The 20,250-nt window shown below is 65.3% G+C and overlaps 1 protein-coding gene across 1 annotated transcript in view; it reads left to right on the plus strand.

Annotated features, from left to right (window-relative positions):
* Positions 1–10,170, plus strand: part of PEBP4 (phosphatidylethanolamine binding protein 4) — a 40,132-nt gene extending 29,962 nt beyond the window's left edge. Inside the window, exons 5-7 of the mRNA XM_062596731.1 lie at positions 6,861–6,906; positions 7,261–7,377; positions 9,770–10,170. Coding sequence (XP_062452715.1) covers positions 6,861–6,906; positions 7,261–7,377; positions 9,770–9,861 — 255 coding nt within the window. The 3' untranslated portion in view covers positions 9,862–10,170. The remainder of the gene's footprint in view (positions 1–6,860; positions 6,907–7,260; positions 7,378–9,769) is intronic.
* The last annotated feature ends 10,080 nt before the right edge of the window (positions 10,171–20,250 follow it).

Raw genomic sequence — 20,250 nt, forward strand, 5'->3', positions numbered from 1 at the left:
CCTAGATCTTAGTCCTGCACCCCAGCCCTGCATCCTGGTCCTGCATCCCAGCCTGCATCCCGGCCCCACATCCCAACCTCCATCCCGGCCCCACATCACAGCCTAGATCCTAGTCCTGCATCTCAGCCCACATCTTGGTCCTGCACCCCAGCCCTGCATCCCAACCCACATCCTAGCCTGCATCCCAGCCCACATCCTGGCCCTGCATCCCAGCCTGCATCCTGGCCCTGCATCCCAGCCCACATCCCAGCCCGCAACCTAGCCTGCATCCCAGCCTGCATCCTGGTCCTGCATCCTGGTCCTGCATCCTGGCCTTGCATCCTGTCCCTGCTTCCCAGCCTGCCATTATCCTGGTCCCAAATTCTGGTCCTGCATCCCAGTCTGGCATCTCTACTCTTCTTCTTCGTCCTGGATCCTCGTCCCACATCCCAGCCCTACATCCTGGTGCAGCATTCCTAACCAGCATCCCAGCCCCATGTCCTAATCCCACATCCCCTTCCCTGAACTCTCAGAAAGCGCCGCTGGAAACACCGCTTCCTAAGGAGCCGGCCGGGCCGCTCGCGGGGAACGTGCTGCAGCCGCAAGAACCTCGCTGCGTTTGAGCATATCCACGGGGCAGGGGGGAGCGGGCGCAGCACGGCGCCGGGCTCCGGGTGCGGGAACGTGGCCGCACCCGGCGCCCGCCAGCGCCGGCACCTGCACCCACAGGTTCAGGGTCTAATCCCGGGACCGACTCCGGTTCAGTGACTGAACGTGCTGAACGAGCTCTTCTGCACCTATAAAATGTGGTTACTGACACCCACCCACTTTTCCAACATGCTTCAAAATGAATGGCTGGGAAATACTATAGGAAAACTAAGTATTACTATTTAAAACAGAGCTTAGCTTAACATAGTGGTTTTACCCAGTAAAAAACTGCCGCAGTTAGCTACGGCACTCACTTCATCACCGCTGACAAACCACTCCGACTGCTGCCGCGGTGCGGGCTGCCTCGGCGGCAGGGCTCGGCCCCGCCGGTGCCGGGCTAGCCGGGCCCAGGGCATACTCTGGGCAAAGAAACAGCAGATTTGGCTTCCAGGTCGTGGGAGTGGGGCTGTGAATGAAAAAAAGGGGGAGATCAAAAATGCAAAACGGTTGCTGCGAGGGGCAAATAATTCAAGCAAAGGAAAAAGAGCACACAAGACGATCCACTCAGCTTGGGAATTTTTGCAATGTGTTTTTTCAGTGTAAAGAAACAGAAGAGCTGGAAACGTGTTTAGGGTTGCAGGTGGCCTGGTTCTGCGTCCGGGGCGGGTGCGCTCGAGGTTTGGGCGGGCGGGAGCCCTGGCCGTCTCCGGGAGGGCGCCACGCTCGCCAGCCTGGAGCTGCTCCGCAGCGGCCAAGAGGCCACGTTTCTCCCGGTGCTCTGCGGTCACCTCCCTGTGCCCAGCGCCCCGGGCACGATGCCCCCTGGAACCCCCCCATGCACAACCCCCCGTGCACGACCCCCACGTGCACAGTGCCCCATGCACGATGCCCCCATGCACAACCCCCCATGCACAACCCCCCGTGCACGACCCCCACGTGCACAGTGCCCCATGCACGATGCCCCCATGCACAACCCCCCATGCACAACCCCCCGTGCACGATCCTCCTGCACGATCACCCTTGCACAACCCCCTGCGCCCAGCGCCTCGTGCCCAGCTCTGCGCGCACCACGGCTCGGCTACACTCGGGTCCCCGTGGGACGCCCTCCCGCGCCGCCCCAGCTGGCTCCCAAGCCAGGAGCTCCACACCCTCCGGATTGGGTTTTTTTCCCCTTTCTCTCCCCTTTCCAACAGCTTCCCTGGTTCTCTTAGTCATGAAGGTGAGGCACTGACAGACATAGACATCAAAAACAAGAGGTGATGAAACGCCAGGAATAATTAAGTTGCACTAAATCACTGGGCTCTGGTGGCACCGCGCCAAAGCGCTGAGGAAACTGGAGCACGAAGTAGCCGAGTTATTATTAATAATCACCATTGCCATCATGAACAACAACCTATTTTGCACCGAAGGGGTGGGGAGCACCCAGCTGGCCTCCGAGCCCCGGAGAGGACGGAGCGCGGCCGCCGCGCGGGGAGGAGGCGGGAGAGACAGAGCCGATCCAGCCTCTATTTCCCCGTCTAACCTGATGTTTCGATACTCCCCGGGGGGAGCCTCGTCCGAGCCGAGCGCGCCGGCGGAGCCGGAGCCCGTCGGCTGGCCGAGGACCGCGCCGGTGCCTGCTCCGCTCTCGGCGCGCGCGGGGCCCGGCTGCCAGCAGCGCGCTTGCCCAACCTGGCCAAACCTGCACCCAAGACCACCCTCTCTTGGGCAACGCTCCTGACTCAAGATCCCACCCCGAGTCGTGGCTCTTACAAAACAGCTCCGTGCGAACAGGTTTCCCCACGGATCCCTCTCCCAGCGAGCGGAGGTTTCCTGCCTTCCCGCTCCTTGCAGCCCGCCTGATTCCCGAGGGGAAGCGGAGCGAGCGCGGGGAGCTGCGCCGGCGCCCTGGCTCTGCGGCGAGTGTGCAATGCTCAGTTCCTCCGCTGATAAACCGGGAGCTGATCCCTTATTTTAGGGCTCGCTCGTTCCCAGCGAGCAGCCCCGGCGGGCTGACACCCGTCCGCAGCACGCGCCGAACGTGGCCCTGAGCCGCTTGGGCAGCCGCGTCGCTGCCGACCCCGTCCGACCCGCTTATAAATGCAATTTTCCCCTCTGAGCGAGCAACCCGCCGGCGCCTTGCACGGATCCTGCTGGGATTTGCAGGGAAAGGGTCTCCGGGTTACGCGCGCCGGCGGGGCGAAGCCCCCTGCGCCCGCGCAGCCCCGGTGCGCGCGGGGCTCAGCTGCCGTTTCGGCGGGCAGGCGTGCCGTGCCCGGCCGGCCCGGCGCGTGGGCGGCGGGTTCAGCGCTGTCCTGTCAACACTTGAATGCGCCGAGCATCACTCACGGGGCATTCTGCAAGAAACCTATTAAGTTAATTACCGCGCGCGTGTGCGTGTGCGTGCGAGCGCGAGCCTGCGCGCCGCCGATGCGAAAACCCGGCTTTTTCGGTTGCGAGGCGCGCCCGCGGCGCGAGCCCCGTCTCGCCTGGCTGCGGCGCCCGCCGCCGGCACCTCCCCGGGGGGCCCAGCGCCGCGGCCCGAGCCCCTGCCGCGCGCCGTCGCTCGGGCAGGCCGAGGGCTCTCCGGCGGGCGCAGCCGCCCGCGCACGTCCCCAGGGGCGACGTCGGGTTCGGGCTCCGCTCTCCTGCGCGCAAAATGAGGCAATGATCCTTTAAATGCCTGAATTAGGCAAAATTTGGTGTTTCTCCAAGAATCCTCCGGAAATCTGCTGCTGGAAAAGCCAGCTAATCTTAAAGCTACACGCTGCCGAGCAAACGCGTTTTCCCCTGCGAGGACGGTAGAGGCCTGGGATGGAAAAACCCTTTTCGGTCCTTCCAGCCCTCTCCGGCCAGTTCAAGCTTGATCCCCGCACCGAAATCTTGGGGGCTTTGCTCACACCTTAAATCTCTCCCTCCTCGTCGCGTGGCGCCTTTCTCCGGATTTTTTGCTCGGAGCAGCACCTTGCAGGATGCAGCATTCCTGCCGTCCCTCGAGGGGCCTGAGCCCCTGTTTTACGGCCCGGAAAGCGCGGCCAGCCCGGGGGCAGAGCGCCCGAGGCCTCCGGCGGGCCGGGCTCCCGACACGTCCCCCAGTGCAACGAGGCACCGGGCGCCCCTGCAGCGGGGGCCACACGGGGCGTTTGCAAGGCGCTGCCGGGGGGCTGCCGGGGAGCACGTCGGGGCGAAGCCGGCGCCGGTCCTCCCCGCCGGCGGTCCTTCGCTCCTGCGCCAGCACCGGGCCAGCGGGTCGGGGTGACTCACCGGCAATCCAGCTCCGTCTCGTTGCAACACCGCGCGGGTAGAAACCCCGGGCAGCTGCGGAGCCCGGCATCCACTCGGCTTCCTAACACACCCCGAGGTTGCTATCAACATCCGTATTGTTATTAGCGATTGCATTCATCGTTTATCACCCGGCTTTACAACAGAGGCCCACAGGCTTGGAAATGGGGTGTAGCCGCCCCGGGAGCGATTGCAACGCCGTCCGAAGGGTCTTTTGGGTGCGCCTGGGCAGGCGGCCTGGGATCTCGGTTACCCCACGGCGAGCGCCGCTGCGCACCCTGCTCCCGGTGCGCCCGTCGTTCCCAGCCAACGCAAACGAAGGCAGAGCAGCGCTGGGGCGAACGCAATCAGGGCACGTACGGCAGTTTCCACATGCCAATTAGTCAGGTTTAAATCACCCTTTTATTGAACTGGTGCAATTTGCTTGCTTAAGTGAGGCCTGACACTTACCTGCCAGGAACCTGGGAGGAAAGAGCGCAGCAAGAAAGCAGGGAGGAAAGTGTGGGAAACTTTCAGTTTTATGGCAGAAACGTGCAAGAACCGCGCGGCTTTGGGAGCAGCCCCGCGGCCTGCGGTGCTGCTCTCGCGCAGCCCGGCTCCCGAACGCCTCACTCGGGCCCGTGCCGGCGGCGGTGAGGGTGGGCTGCCGCGGTGCCGGCGCGGTGGCAGGGCGCTGGGAACCCGCCTGCCTCTCCCAACAGAGGTGCTGAAGTTCCCAAACGGCAGCGGTGTCACAACAGCCTCCGCCCGCCGGCCCGGACCCCTAACCTAGATAAGGAAAGATGCAGATAGGCAAATTGTGGGACCGTCAGGAACGCCTCAGCCGGGCAGGTATCTGTCGGTCGCTGCAGATCCACCCTCGCCTGACACGGGGCGTTTGGCTCCCGAAACGCCCGCCGCTGCCTTGCGGGAGAAGCGTAGGAGCCCGATGAAAGCGGCTCTGATCTCTCGCCTCTTTGCAGCGCGCCGCTCGGAACAGGTTAGGTTAAGTGCAGCGTTTTGTCTCTGCTGCTTTCATGCTCCTAGATTAAAAATTTTGCCAAGCGCCAAACACCGAGGTGATTTATGTTTATTTTGCTCAGTTAATAACCCGACGGCGTGTCCTTCCCTGGGGCATTAGGGCATATCAGACAAACATTAATTTAAATTACAACTGTGCCCAATATTTATTTTTTAATATACTTTTATGGTAGCCTTCCGCATTTACAGCTATCTAGCAAAAAGGCAGGGCTGCGGACGTGGCTGCTCCCCGGGAAGGCGCAACGCCCCGGGGACCCCGGGGACCCCGGGGACCCGGCGAGCCCCCGGGCCGGCGCTCGGCGCTACCGCGGTGCGGTGTGCCGGGGTGGTGCCGGGGCCGGGGCCCCCGCCGGGGCCGCGCTGCCCGCGAGTGTGCAGCTGCCGCTCGGCTCCCGCCTGCTGCCCGGGGTCCCGCAGGCCGTTCCCACGTCCGCCTGTCTTTTTTTGTCCTGGGTGAAAAGTCTATTTAATCTGTCGGAATAGCGATATTTCCACACCCCGCTGTCTCTCCCTGTATTTTTCAATTTCTACCCTTTCCCTTTTTTGATGGAGAGAACAAGACGTGGACATGCCAAGGTTTAATTTGGTGGCAGAATGGCCCTGGCATAATCAGATGTGACGTTTATCACAAAAAACAATTAGCATGGTGCGGTCTGACAGTCTCCTCCAGGCGCAGAAATCCAGCTGACGGTGATCGGAGGATCAACGGAAGAGCGGCTTTGCCCTCAAAATGATGGAGAGCGCTGCCCCCCCCCCTTGCCCTGCAGACGGCCGGAAAGCAGAGGGGCGCCAGGGGAATTCGGAGCAGAAGGAAAACTCCGGGTTCCCACCCGGGCTGCTCCCGGCCGGTTTGTAAATCCCGGCTGCGTTAAAGGGGTCGCAGGGAACGAGCGAGTGGGCGGGAGAGCAGCACCCGCTGCCACCGGCTCCTGCCCCGGCCAGATGCTGCTCCAGCATCGCGCGCAGCCCGGCGCAGCTTCCCCCCTCCCGGCGCGGCAGCCGGCTGCATGGCACGGCATGGCACGGCACAGCACAGCGAGGAGAGGAGAGGAGAGGCCAGGCTCCGGGCTGCAGGGAGCAGCGAGCTCCCTCTGGGAGCCGAGCCCAGCGGCGCATCCCGGCCCCGCTCGCCCCTTCGTTCGGGGCACGTCCACATCTGGATGTGACGGGGGGGAGAATCCAGGTGGAACGGGTGTGCACATCTGGATGGAGCAGGCGGGCGCATCCGGGTGCAGCAGGCGGTCCCATCCGGATGGAGCGGGCGCCCGGATGGAGAGGGTCTGTACGTCTAGGTGGGGCTGGCGTGCAGATCTGAACGGAGCGGGGAAGCACATCTGGATGGAGCAGGCAGTCCCATCGGGGGGGGGGCAAGCATGCACATCTGGATGGAGCAGGTGGTCCCAGCTAGACGAGCCAGGCGCGCACATCTGTACGGAGCAGGCGCGCACATCCAGATGGCTCGCCTGGTCCCATCTGGGTGGAGCAGGCGGGCACATCTGGATGGAGTGGGCATCCACATCTGGCATGGAGGTGCACCGCTCCTCGGTGTGCCGGGACCACGTCTGGCGAGGCGCGGCTGGCAAGACAAGGGACGTGGAGCCGCTAGTCAGCGCTGAAAACCTTAGTCATCGTGTCGCTGTCATCAGGATATTTTTGGCTCCGGCTGCCAAAACGGCGAGGGCGCCTCGCCGAGCCGATCGCCGGGGACTCCGCGGGCACGCGGCTTGCGGATGAACTCTGCCGCGCGGCGCGCTTCTCCGGCGACGCCGCGGGCGGCTGCAAAGGGCGAGGGGATGCCGGGGAAATGCTGCTGCCCGGCCTGAAACCACGAGCTCTCCGGAGACGCTCCGCGACGGGAGGTGCCGCCACGGGAGCAGGGATCGGGGAGCAGGGCCGACCCGCGCACGCGGGGGGCTCGCCGGCGCCTCACCTCCCGCTTCGTGTCGTTTCAGGGCGCCGATCTGAGGGCCGGGAACCCCAAAGGCCACGTGCTGGCAGGTGAGCGCAGCCCCCGGGACGCACCCACGAGCGAAGCTTTCCACGGATTCAGCTCGCGGCGTTCGCTTCGGGACCCCCCCCCCCCCCGCCAGTCCCCGGGCTGCCGACGGGACGGAGGCGCCCAGCACCGGGGATCTGCAGCCAGAGCTCGGCTCCGCGCCGAGCTCCCCCCGCAGCTCGCCCCACGCCAGGCACAGGGCCGCCAGGTGCCCGGCGCTGCACGGGATGCAGCTGCCAAAACCGGGGCTGGCTGCAGCAGGCAGAGCATCCCCGGCCGGTGCCCGGTGCCCCGCGGCCAGCACGGGGCCCCGGTGCCCACGGCGGGCTCAGCCGCGGCCGTTTCTCTCCCCGCAGACTACGTCCGCCCGGCGCCGCCAGCCCGCAGCGGGTACCACCGCTACCAGCTCCGCCTGTACGAGCAGCCGGCGCACGAGGCCATCGCCCTGAGCGCCGGGGAGCTGGTCTCGCCGGGTAAGGAGCCGCCGGGCCCCGCGCCGCCTCCGGCGCCCGCCGCCGAGCATCCCGCCCGCGCCGCCCGGGTCGGCGGCGAGCTGCTCTGCGGAGCCGCCGCGGGGCTGAAGCCTCCAGAAGAGGGCACTAAACCATGACCTATCCGTACCGGCGGATTTCTTTTTTTTTTTTTTTCCCCCCAAATCTTTGTTCGTTGCTCAAATCCGTGGGGAACGGAAAAGCGAGGGGGAACAGCAAAATGCCGAAAGCGAACGCGGGCGCCGGGGCCGCAAGCCGAGGCTGCAGCCTCCCCAGCCCGAGGGCTGCAGCCCCGGTCGCGCTTTCGCTGGGTGAGCGAGAACACTGTGGTCTGCAAAATGTCAAACCCCAAACTCATCAAACCCCCGGGTGTTCACGCTCGATGCCGGCTCTGAAGCCGGCGGCTGGCTCCCCGTGCCGGCCGCGGCCCCGAGCCCGGAAACTCGGCCGCGCGCGGGGGAATCCACGGGCTCGGCCGCCGGCTCGGCCGGCGCCTCCAGCGCCACGACCCCACTCTCCGGGCGCCTCTCCCGCGGGATCCCTCCCAGCGGGTCCCAGCAGAGGGCTCAGGGTGAGTGGAAGGCTCCGAGCATCGTTTAATGGGGAAAAAAAAGAAGAAAAAAGAAAAGGAAACCGAGCGAGCGAGCGAGGCCTCCCGCCCACCTCGGCCGGGGCATCATTAATCTCGGCCGGAAAGCATCAGGGCTCCCATCACGGGAGCAGCCCCGCCGACGGGGCGGATAAATCACAGGCGGCAAAGCGGCCTCGGAGGAGCCCGCGCCAGGGGGGGGACGGGGCGGCCTCGGCCCTCGCCGGCCTCAGCTCCCCCGCCGGCAGCGCGGGGGCCGCCGCATGCCGATAAGGGCGAAGCCCTATGATATAATCCGCCCGGAAACGAGCTGGAAAGCGGCCCGAGCGGAGCCTGAAGCGGCTCTTTGTCCGGGCGGCGCGGGGAGGGCGGCGGAGGGGGCAGCGCTGGCGGAGGAGCTCGCTGCCCGCAGCGGCGGGGGGACGGAGCCCTTCGCCGGCGCGGTGCCCGGGGCTTTCCCCCAGGGCCGGCCGGGCTCCCCCTGGGGCTGGCGCCGCAGGGAGCAACGTAGGTCAGGAAAATCCCGCGGCCCGGCGGGAGCCCAGCCCCGGCGGGGCACGGACGCATCCCGGCCGCGCGCCGCGGCTCGCGCGGACTCCAGCAGCGCGGTGGCGGCGGGGCCTCCTGGCACCTCGCCGGGCAGAGGAGGAAGCGGCGCCGCTTTCGCTCAGCGTTTTTGCAAGCGCGCCGCGGCCGGGGCGCCGCGATTTGCAGTCAGATAAGCGCTGCCGGGCTGCGCCGTGACATTAAAGAGCGGCACCGGGGAGGCGAGGGGAAGGACGGGCTGCAGAGAAATGAAAGGCCACGTGGCAGGTTCCCCAGGGAGCCGGGGCACGCGGGATGCCCCGCGGTGCCGTGCCGCCGGCCCCGGCTCGGGGCGCCTCCCCGCCTGCAGGGCTCGGGCTCCCCGCGGGGTGCGGGAGTTGGCTGCCAGCCGGATGCGCGACCATCGCGAACCCTCTCTCGGTCGAGGGGGATTTCGGGCGGAGGGGATCCCGCCCGCCGCCAGCCCCGGCGAGGGCTTCCCTGCCGCCGGCAGCGCCTCCCCACCAGGCTCCCGGGCGGTTTCGCTTCTTACTGCTGCGGGCTCCGGAGGGGGCTGCGTGCCTCTGCCCGCCGCCGCCGGCCCCGCTGCCTCCGGCCCGCGGGAGCGCAGCCGGGGCTTTTCCCGCGCGCGGCGGAGCGGGTCCGAGCGGGCCGCGGGAGCAAGGCTGCGAATATCCCGGGCTCCGACATTTGGCGGAGCGTCGCCTTGGCGTGGGAAGGCGAGGGGAGCCGGGGGAAATCCAGCGCCGCGGAGCAGCCCGGCGGCCGGGGATTTCCAGGCACCTCAGGGTGGGCTTGCAGGAAGCTGTGGGACGGTCGGCACCAAAGGTCAGCAGGAAGCAGCCGGGGCCGGAGGGGGAGGCGAGCCGCGCTCGTGCCCGGCCGGCGCCGGGGCACGGCCGGCCCGGCGGCTCTGCGTGGCCGCCCCGTGCCAGGCAGCGGGCGCCGGCATCCCCGGGCAGGCGGCGGCGCGGCGCTCGCTGCCGCTGCAGGATGTGGTTTGCAGCGCCGCGGGCAGAGAACAGGCAGCAGCTCGCAGGCAGCTCGCCGAGCCGAGCTACCCCGGCCCGGGGCTCCCCCGGCGCGGCTAGCCGCGGCGCTCGCCTGCAAACCCCTCGCGCTGCAGAAACCCTCCCACGGCGGCGGGCGAACCTTTGCAGGCCGGAAGGGTTTCGGGGCTGCCGGCAGGACCGCGGCGCTCCCGGCCTCACCCCCGTGCCTCTCTGCATCTCTCCCCAGGTGCCTGGTCCATGGAGCGCTTCGTGGAGCGGTTTCGGCTCGGCTCCCCCGTGGCATCCACCCAGTTCCTCACGAAGCACCACGGCGATTAGCCGGGGCGGCCGCCCCTTCCCCGCGCTGCAGAGCCCAGCTGCGGCTGCCGGGAGGACGGTGCCGCCCGCCGGAGACCTGCGACGGCGCCGGGAAGGGGCCTGGGAAGCGCTTTTTTACCTGCCCTCATCTTCGCAGCCAGAAATTGCAGCCACCCTCTTCCGAAACGCTGGGCTTGTTCCTGCCGCACGCCGCGTCCCCCGTCTCCTCCCGCCACCCGCTCCCGGGAAGCCCCCGGCACGTCCCGCCGGCGGCCTGGGAGCCCTCAGCTGTGCCGCCTGCGGCTTGCGGAATAAAGTGTGGATAGAGCACGGCGGGCTTTGGCGTTCCCGAGGCTGGCGAGGGGGCTGCGTGCCCCGGGGAGCTTCGGGGCCTGGGGTTGGGGGCATGGGGCGAGAGCCGTGCACGGCCGTGGCGTGCGGCATAGCCCTGGCGCGTGGCCCCAGCGCACGGCACGGCCCCAGTGCATGGCACGGCCCTGGCGCATGGCCCTCGTGCACAACACCGCCCTGGTGCACGGCCCCAGTGCAGAGTACGGCCCCAGCGCACAGCCCCAGTGCACAGCACGGCCCCGGTGCACAGTACGGCCCCGGTGCACGGCCCCAGTGCATGGCACGGCCCCGGCGCACAGCACCGCCCTGGCACATGGCGCTTGTGCACGGCACGGCCCCGGTGCATGGCCCCGGTGCACAGTACATCCCCAGTGCACAGTATGGCCCTGGCACATGGCCCTCGTGCACGGCATGGCCCTGGTGCACGGCACGGCCCCAGTGCATGGCCCCGGTGCACAGCACGGCCCCGGTGCACGGCACGGCCCCGGTGCATGGCACGGCCCCAGTGCACGGCCCCGGTGCACGGCACGGCCCCGGTGCATGGCACGGCCCCAGTGCACGGCCCCAGTGCGCGGCACGGCCCCGGTGCATGGCACGGCCCTGGCGGCGCTTTGAGGCACGCGGGCCCTCGGCCTCGAGGGGTCTTCCTCGCGGCACCACGGGGCGGCAGCGTGGGAACCGTCACCGCCGGGCCCTGCCCTGCCTTTGCCCTCGGTCGCCGCCTCGGCCGGCCTCTCTTGGAAAGCAAAACCGAGGGGAACGCCAGAAACGAGCACCGCTCTGCCTGCCGGCCGGCCGCTGCCTGGGCCTCCCCTTTAATTACCTCCCTAATGAGGGTTTCGCGCGAGCCGGGGTTTAGCGGCGGTGCGCTCGGGCGAGCGGCGCTGCCACGGCAGCCACGCCGCCGGCCCGACTCGGCGGGAAGGAGAGAAACAACAAAAAAGAAAGAAAAAAAAAAGGAAGCCGGGTGTCATACCACAGCCCAGGAAAAAACCACCAAACACGCTGCCCCGCTCGCAGCCGGGGCTAAAATTAGCAGCGGAGGAAATGACAGTGAGACATGTCATGGAAGTCTGCTAAAGTTGGATTTCTCCTTCTCTTTTTTTTATATTTACCCCCGGCGGCGGGTGTAATTGCCTTGCGAGAGCGCCGCGGCAGGCCCGCGGCACGCGGAGGGTCCGGCCGCGCCGGCATCCGGCAGCCAGCCGTGGCCAGGCGTGTGCCCGTCCCCCCCCCCGCCCGCCCCGGTCCCCGCGGCCGCCGCGTTTATTTTGGGCAGAGAAGAGGCAATCGGATGTTAATCCTTCTAGGAAATTATCACCATCCTCTTCGGGTGTTTGGACCGAGGAGGAGCGGAGCCGGGCGCCCGCCTTAGCCAGGCCACGGCCGCAAACTCTCACTTTGGCGTTCGCCGGGCCTTCACGGCGTGGAAAATATTAATTGGGGGTTGGTTCTTGTTGTTGTTGTTAACTTTTGATAATTTAGAAAGGAGAAAAATAAAAGGAAGCGATGCGCAGGCACCGCGCGCTGGTCCCCCCCCCCCCCCCCGTTCTCGCTCCTTCCATTCGCTCACGGGCGGCGCGGGAGAGAAAAGAGAAGCTGAGCCTCTCGCTGCCTAAATGTAGAAAGTTTTGCTTCTAAATCAGTTTGTGATGGAAAGGAAATACGTCACGTCCCTGGGGAAGTGGCTGGTTTTCAACAGCCACAACCTCAGCGCCGAGTGCTGCAATGGAACAGCCGGCACTGAAATAGCTCCGCACCGTGTTATTGTCACCGATATAATTTTTTTTCTCTGTCTACGTGTGTCATTTTTAGCATCCAGAGGAAGTTTTATTGGTATTTGTTAGCCCGACTTTCCACTGTCGTGGCTTTTTTTCTTCTGAAGGTCCAGGGACGGGGGGGGGGATGAAAAAATAGACGGGGCGGGAGCTAAGGTGCACGGCGAGGAGTGCGGGACGGCTGCAGCATCCACGAGCTCCCGGGATTTCGGGGCTCTGGCAGCCGTCCGAGCCCGGGGCCGGGGCAGCACGGGGTCCGGCCGGGGCGGCGGGACCCGCGTCCCGCCGAGGAGAGCACGAGGTGGCTCCCCTCGCCTTTCCCCGGGGCGCGGAAGTGGTTTCGCTGCCTGGTTTACAAGCAGTCGCCTGTGCGCCGCGCGGCTCTGCGGGCTGCTGGTAACTCAGAGCTTCTCGGTGGAAAAAAAAAAAAAAAAAGAAGAAGAAGGAAAAAAAAAGAGCAAAACAACCGGGACCTTCCCAGAAACGCTGCACCCCGGCCCTGCGGCTCTCCCTCCGTCCCGCGGGATGCTCGCTCAGAGCCTCGCGGCAAGGCCCCCGTGCCGGGCAGAACCAAAAAAAAAAGGGGGTACTTGGGATTTAGAAATACATATATATAGTAGCACTGAGCTTGGAAAGAAATTGTGCTCCTCATGCAACCGACGGCGGCTCCCAGCAGCACATGTGGTGGGGGGGGATGTTTCTTCCCAAAACTGGGCTAGAGTCCAGAGGAAGTCTGTGCTAAACGCAAGCCCTAAGTCAGCAGGGTAATAATTACCTATTTTTAATGATTATTGAAATAAATTACTGTAATGAAAAAAAAATCTCAACAAGCGGCTCCCGGGTGGGCCGGCGCGGAGCAGGCACGGGTTCCTCTTTCCCGCGGAGCCCGTGCCGAGGGCGCCGGCTCGCCGGGAGGCCGCGCGCGGCGGGAGCTGCTGGTTTAGGGGAGGGGGCTGCGTGCGGCCGCCCCGCGTCTCGCGCCCGGCCTCGCGACGACCCGGCTGCGCGGGAGCGAGCCCGCGCCAGCCGGCAGCGCCGCCGCCGCCGTCGGAGCTGCTTGCACAAGAAGGGATTAGCAGGATCAGCTGACGATGACCTAAGCGCATAGCTATATCAACCTGTGAATTAATTAATGGTATCTCGCTCCGTAAGGCCTCTGCCTGCAGCTCTTGTGCCCTCCTCAAGCATCCCGCGCATTAAGCCTTGCTGCACCCCGCGGGAAGCAGGTCCGGAGCCCGAGCGCCCGCTCGCCGGCGGGGAAGCTGAGGCACGGCGCGGGGGTGAACCAGGCTGCCCGCTCCGGGTGCCAACGCAGGTGCTGAGCACCGGCAACTCCGGCGGCATCGGGAAGGGTGTCCGGGCCCGAGCTCTCCGCTGTCGGGCGCGACTCGGCGCCGGGTGCGGGAGAGCCGCAGGCCCCGGTGCCGGGACACCCGGGGAGCTGGGCTCCGAGCCCGCCCGACGTGCTCGCGCGCAGCTGGGAGCGGCGGAGCGGAGCTGCCGGGAACCGGCTGCTCGGCTTCGCCCGTGGCCAGGAGGCGCCGGATACCGCGGATTCCTCCCTGCTGCCGCATTCCCGGTGCCCCGCGAGCCGGGGCGGGCCCTGGGAAAGGCAGCCCGGCCGCAGCAGGAATTTAGGGCTCCTGAAGTAATAGGGAAAGGGCCGCGGGCGTGGGGCTGTGTCCCCACCTCTGCGCCCGGTGCCAGCGCCCAGGAGGGAGTCAGCGGGTGGCAGCAGCCACCGAGCCGGTCCCAGTCGGAGGCCGGTCCAGCACGGTGGCATTAATTAGCAGCAATGGCTAATTCTTCCTCCAAAACGATGCATATTGGAGGAGGAGTTTTGCAGGGCTGCTGCCAGGCCGCAGGGCCGCGCTGGGGGCCGCAGGGGGTCCCGGCTGCTCTGCCGCCGTGTCGGGCTTGCTTGGCTTGCACGCCCCAGCCTTGCACGCTGCAGCTGCCGACTGCTCGGCGCTGGCTCTCGCAGCGTCCTGGGATCCTCTGCGGGCGCCAACGCCGCCTGCTATTAGAGGGCAAGCCACGGTGCCTGTTTCAGTCTGCGCAAAGGAGCTGCCCTGGCCTCCAAAACTTCCTGAGACGCCCAATTCAAAGGATGTTCAAAAGAGACAAATTGCATCGGGTTTTGTTTCCGCTTTCAGCCGGCCAAGAGGCGTGGTGGGAGCTGCTGGCCGGCCGCGTGCTCGCCCGGCTCCCTCCGCCAGCACCCCAGCCTCCACCGCAAGCAAAGGGCAGCTTCAGCCCGCGCCGACCAGCCTGCCTGTCCTCACCTGTTGCTAGCCACCTGCTTTTCACGCCCTCCGCGACGGCTTCGCATCCCTGCAGGTCCTCAGCTGACCTGATATTTCCTCATTGCTAGGAAATGGCTAATCCTCCCTGGGCTAGTTTCAATGCATGTGAAGTTACCTCGCCTTTGGCCTCTCACCAGTTTCTCCTTCGGTGGCTAGACCAAAGCCAGGGCAGCTCTCCGGCGCAGCAGTTTCCCAGGCTGTGCAGCTTTGGCCGGCCGCAGAGATGTCCATCCCTGGCACGGCAGCCCGGCATTAACCCGCTCTGCCCTGCTGCCAGCAGCAAACTGGACCCTCGTGCACCGGCCTCTGCAGCCCCCAAAGAGCGATGTCCATCGGTGGTGGTTTCTTCTCAGCAGCCTGCCTTTGCCCGCATACCTCCGAGCAGCTTCTTCTCAGGCGACAGGATTTGGGCCCCACGTGTCCCACCTGGTCAGGGGCCGCTTTGCATCCGCGCCGGGGGAACGGCTGCAACACGGCCGCAGTGCGGAGACCTCGGGCAGGTTCCTCCCCCCGTATCCCACGTGTTTGGCTCTGCCTGGCCGGACGTTAGGTGCTGGGTTTGACACCGGCCACCAGCAGATGTGCTCGGAGCATTTCTCCTGCGCTCGGACACCGTGTGCTCCACCAGCTTGGCTCTGCTTAGGAAACTATAATGTCTCCAAAGTTTTGTGTCATGGCATGGTTCTCCAGCCTAAAGCAAGCATCCATTTCCTCTTTCGCTGCTTTGTTTCAGGTTATAAAACAAGCAGTTTCTCTCTACAAACTCCTGCCTGGGGCCACAGCAGCGTTCAAGCGCTGCTCGGTCGCTCCAGGAGGACCCTGGCCAGGGCCCTGATTCGAAACGCCACCTTTCCCCGCAGAGTCAGTGCAGCGAGCCCTGGCTTCGCCGCCCAGCTCCGCACGTGATCCCCATCCCTGCTGCATTGTTAAATGTCCTTTGGCTTGAAAACCCATCACTCCGAGCTGTGTCCCACGGGACTGCTTTGCGCTCTGGACCTACTCTTTCGCTTTCCTGCCAATCACGCTGTCTTCTTATCTCCGGGTCGCACCGCGCTGACCGCTGCCGCTGTTGTTCCCCCGCTGGATAATAACAGGAAAGATCTCCGGGCTCGCACGCTGCACCGCGTCTCTGCTCCGGCCGGATTCCCGCGGCCGGCGCGGTGCCCGGGCTCCTCTCGCCTCCGGCCAGCTCCCAGTGCTGCCACCTTCAGGGACCGGCCCCGGCCACCCAGCACCCACGTCCCCACGCGGGGTGCCCAGGGCCGCGCGACCCCGTGGGTTTGCAGCTCTCCTCCGCCCCCGAGGTCGTTCCCCTTCGCTGCGGGAACGGGACCGGGAGCTTTCAACAGCGCTGGTGCGCGGGGCAAGGCAGTGCTGGTTTCCCCCCGTTCCCGCTGGGAAACCGAGGCAGGAAAAGCCCCCCGCACCCACCCGCAGAGCACTGCCTTCTCCTGGTGTGGCCGCAGGGTCTCACCCGTGTCCTCCCGGCCCTGTTCCCCCCCAGCCAGCTGCCTCCGGGGCTCAGCGCAGGCGGGAGCCGAGCGGGCAGGACCGCAGACTCGCGCCTGCTGGGGCCGACCAGGGGCTGAGCTGCCTGGAGAGCAGACAGCAGTGTCCCCAGGAGGCAATTTCTGCCCCCAGTTCCCTTCGTCCTCCAAAAAGCGGAGGGAGGAGGGAGAGGCGTGTCATCTTTGCCATGCACGTCTTAGTTTTTGGATATTTCCGGAGGAGGAGGGTGTGTAGTTTGCACGGACAAATCAGGAAAACTGAGGTAGGGCGGGAGAGCTCCTCGTGGAGGGAAGCAGACCCTGCTGAGGGTGCTGCGGCGCCCAGCACAGTTCCTCCCAGCTGCAGTTCTGCAGGAGAGTGTTCAGCCTGCAATGAAAATTGGGCCCTTCCTAAAGAAAATCCCTCCTCATCCCAAAACGACAGCAGGGATGAAATTCTCCTGAATCCCAATCCCACAGGCCCGGAGCATCTCTCACGGACAGGCCCAGGGTTACGCAGAGGACTAGCTGCTGCAATGCTGCAGCCACCCGAGTGCGACATCGGGGCAGCTCCAGGCCGTGTCGAGGGGTCTGGGAGTGGTGCGGAGGCTCCGCTTGCGAGCTGGGTTTCTTCTCCCGAGCAGCACCCATGAGTCACCCAGGGGCGCCTCCATCAGCCCTGTTTGCCATGTTACCCCTCGCGGCTGGGGATCCGGCGCGGGCTCCTGCCGCTGCTCCACCAGCAGCACCCAGGGGAGATGCCTGCTAACGATGGGCAGGGTGGCAGCCGGCAACTGGCAGGGACTTGCTTGGTGCAAGCAAGGGCAGAGAGCAAAATCACTGGATTGCCAAAGGGAGCTGGCATCACCGTGCTGGTGACTTGGAGGCACTGCCGCTGCCCCCGCTGCAAGCAGCCATCGCTGCAGTGGCTCTGGCAGCCAGGGTGGCTCATCGAAGCTCAGCAAGACAGAGATGCTATCTGGCTACCTCCTCTGGGCTCCTCTCGTCCCGCCGGGGCAACCTCACTGCTTGCAGTCAAAACATTTGAGGCCCTGAGAAACTGAGGCAGCCTTATCAGACACCTCCGCTACACCCACCTCGCGGTTCAGGTGGCTTCGAAGCTCTGGGTTTATTTGTTCCCCTTCTCCACCTTCTCCAAGCTGCTTGAGAAGAGCTTGTGTGTGTGTTGTCGGCCATCCAAGCAGCCACCTACACACATGGCCCCGGTACAGTCATGCCCGGGGGTAGGAGACGAGTAGGTGACCTTTTGGGCCCCCACCAGCCACATTGTTTATGACTCTGTGACCTTAGCAGTCCTAGATCAACATCTAGAGCAGCCCTGAGGGGTTGGGGAGAAAAGCCGTGCCTCCTGCCAGTGCAGGAGCCCCAGCTTGTGTCCGAGCAGCCTCGATAACCCAGGACCAGAGGCACCACTAGTGCATGTCTCCAGAACCAGAAACCCCCAGTGATGCACTGAACACCGGGCAAAGTCCCCCAGCTCGTGCTGCAAACCAGAGGCCTGATCCCCTGGGAAATTAAGAGGCACAGCGATGGGGACCTCTTCCTGCCTCTGGGCCTGCGAGGCTCAGCTCTCTCCAGTCTCAGCTCTGTGCTCAGGCTCTCCAGAGGGCTTTAACTGCTGTTTTCAATGGGAGCAAGTGGCCCATTTGTCTTGCCATGAGGCATGAAAATCAGGTACATTTGTGCTGTCATTAATTGGGTGAAAAAAATGAATAGTTCCTCTTTTAAAAGCCCCGGCGGTCCCTGGAGACCCTCTCCGCAATACAGCCTCTCCCTCTGACCGAGGTGCAGCCCCAGTGCACCTGCAGAGGTTTCAGCAGAAGAGGCAGCACATGAATCATCTGCATCTCCTGCACGCAGCAACTTCTGCTAAATCTGCGGCAGGTCCCGGTCACAAGACCGAGAGGAGCGGGGAGAACTCGCGAGTCAGCTGACTGCGGGGCTGGCACACGGGGCCCGGCCCGGCTGCTCCGGCTGCGCCGCCGCGGCCTGCTTGGCCCAACGTGCGCAGAGGTCGGGGCTTGTCTCCAGCCCGGTTCCTCTCAGCATCGAGCAGACCAGAAAGGGTGGCCCTGGGCTGGGAATGCACACGAGACGTTGGTTCTCTGTCCGTGTACAGGCTGCTGTGCTGCACTGCAGCCTCCATTTCCTCCTTGCAAAACTGATTTTCTAGCATGAGTATGGTGGGGACTGGACTTGGTCAGGGCAAGAGGGTGCTTGTGCACTACTGAATAATGTTGGGACTCATCCCAGCTTCTGTCCGCACACTCGGGAAAGTGAAGGTGTAGGAAGGAGATCCTGGGCAGGATCAGCTGGAGCAGGACAGCCCGCCGGTGCCCAGCACCCGGCTCTCCTGCGCACCCTGGCTTCAGAGCATCATTTCTCCCCGCGTCGCTGGGACGACGGAGGCAGCCAGCTCCAGTGGCAAAGCTGGAGGCTCAGCCAGCTCTGCCTTCCATGCTTGATTAATGTGACGGGCTTTCTAAATACAGGGGAAATAACAGTGACGGATGCTGATCCGCGTTGTCTTTGAGCGAGGACCGCAGCATTTCAGGCATATGCGTCTGTGCTATGAGATTACTGATAGCAATGATGATTATTCATGTTACAGTGGCGCTGAGATGTCCCGACCAGAAGTGGTTCGCCTGGCCGGGCTCTGCTCAAACACCTAAGAGAGAGCCCCTGCCTTGCAGATGGACAGAACTAATGAAGCATTCATCTTCATGGACGCTATCCAAACTGAACAAGAGATTAAAATCAGTCAGAACTTTGAAAGTGAGTATTTTTTTCCTCCTTCTGGGTAAACTAGACTGCTTGGACACTTGCACCCGTTATGTCAAGCTGTAACTAAGCCAATACAACCCCCACACAGCCATTTTCATGCTAATCTAGGAGCACCTCTGTTTAGTTGGGCTGAAGGCTGTTTGCCATCAGTTGGCAATAAACTGCCATTAGTGAATGAAATCGTGTCCGTAGGGGATTAGGCCATTCTCACAGAATGGGTATAGGTGCACACCTTACTCCTAGCCCGGCTTCTTGTGTAAACGAGGCCTCTGTGACTCAGGAGGCTTTGAACTAGGCTTAAACCCTGCAGCGAGGGGCAGGGGCTTTATCAACAAAACCCGCAATCCCAGATGGCTGGATTAGGAGTGGGGAACGGCTCCGCTCGCCACGCGGAGCAGGTGGCAGGGGACTCTTGAGGTAAGGGGCGTAGCTCGCAACGCGGATTGTGTTCACACACTCGCTGATCCGTTGCCCCTCCGCCCACGGCGTAGTCATCATCTCCGCAGGCAGATATCCATGCTGGTTGGTACCACGTGGCGCCGAGCCAAGCCTGGGGCTGGGCTGCCTGGCAAGCGGTTGGATGCAGGGCTCCTCCATCTCACGGGGCGAGGAGAGCCGGGCCAGTGCGTGCTTGCTTCGGCACGGTAATTACAAAGCAAAGTCTCGCTGATGCTTGCCAAGAAAGCAGGGCAAAACCCTCACCCCCTCCACTATAAAGTCTGGAGTAACTCGAGCGGGTTGGTGGCGGTGGTGTTGCGTGCGTGCGGCGGTCGAGGAGGGGCGGCTCGACTTGGGGGGCTCGCTGCGACGCGCACGGCCTGCCCCACCCGCGCCGCAGCGGAGCCCCGCCGCTGCCCGCCGGCTGCCGGCGGCGTCGGGCCCGGCGCGGGGGGCCCCGGCACCCTCGATGCCCACGGGCACCCGCAGCCGGGCGCGCCCGCGGCGCCGGGAGCCGCGGTTCGGCTCGGCCCGCGGGATGGGCGCTGGGGAGACCCCCCAGGAGGGCGGCGCGGCGCTGGCAGGGCGAGACCCCCCCCCGGGGGCGGCAGGGGCCGGGGCCGCTCCGCACCGCCCCGCAGCGCGCCGCGCCGCCCCGCGCAGCGCGCCCGCCCCGCGGGCCCCGGGGGCGCCGGAACCGGCCGCCAAAGAAGGCAGCGGAGGCGGGGCCGGATCCAGGCCTTGTATGGCGCTTCCCCTCGGCCGCCCGCCCGCCGCCGCCCCGCTCCCCCCGCCGCCGCTGCCGCCGCCGCCGCCGCCGCGCTCCCCCGGGCCGCGCCGGGCCGCGGGCGGGGTGCAGCGGGGGTGCCACGGCGGGGTGCACCGGAGGGGTTGCCATAGGTGGGGGGGGGTGTCACGGGGGCGTATCTGAGGGGGGTGCAATAGGGCGGGGGTGCGGTGGCGGGGGTGGCAAGGGATGGGTGAGTCCCGCAATGGAGGGGGGGCACTGTAAAGGATGGAGGGGTCCTGCAAAGGATGGGGGGGCTTGCCGAGGGAGAGTTTTGCAAAGGATGGAGGCCTTGCAGTGGATGTTGTGCCTTGCAAAGGCTGGGGCACAGGCCTCCCCCCCCCCCCCCGAGAAACAGCCCACCGTGGACTCGCCACTCCCCACTTTTCGTTCATGGTCACCCCTGCGCACAGCAGCATCCCCCCTCCCCGTTGCCCCACACACTCCCCAAACCACAA

This window comes from Rhea pennata, chromosome 28, assembly GCF_028389875.1.
Source record: "Rhea pennata isolate bPtePen1 chromosome 28, bPtePen1.pri, whole genome shotgun sequence".
Taxonomy (NCBI): domain Eukaryota; kingdom Metazoa; phylum Chordata; class Aves; order Rheiformes; family Rheidae; genus Rhea; species Rhea pennata.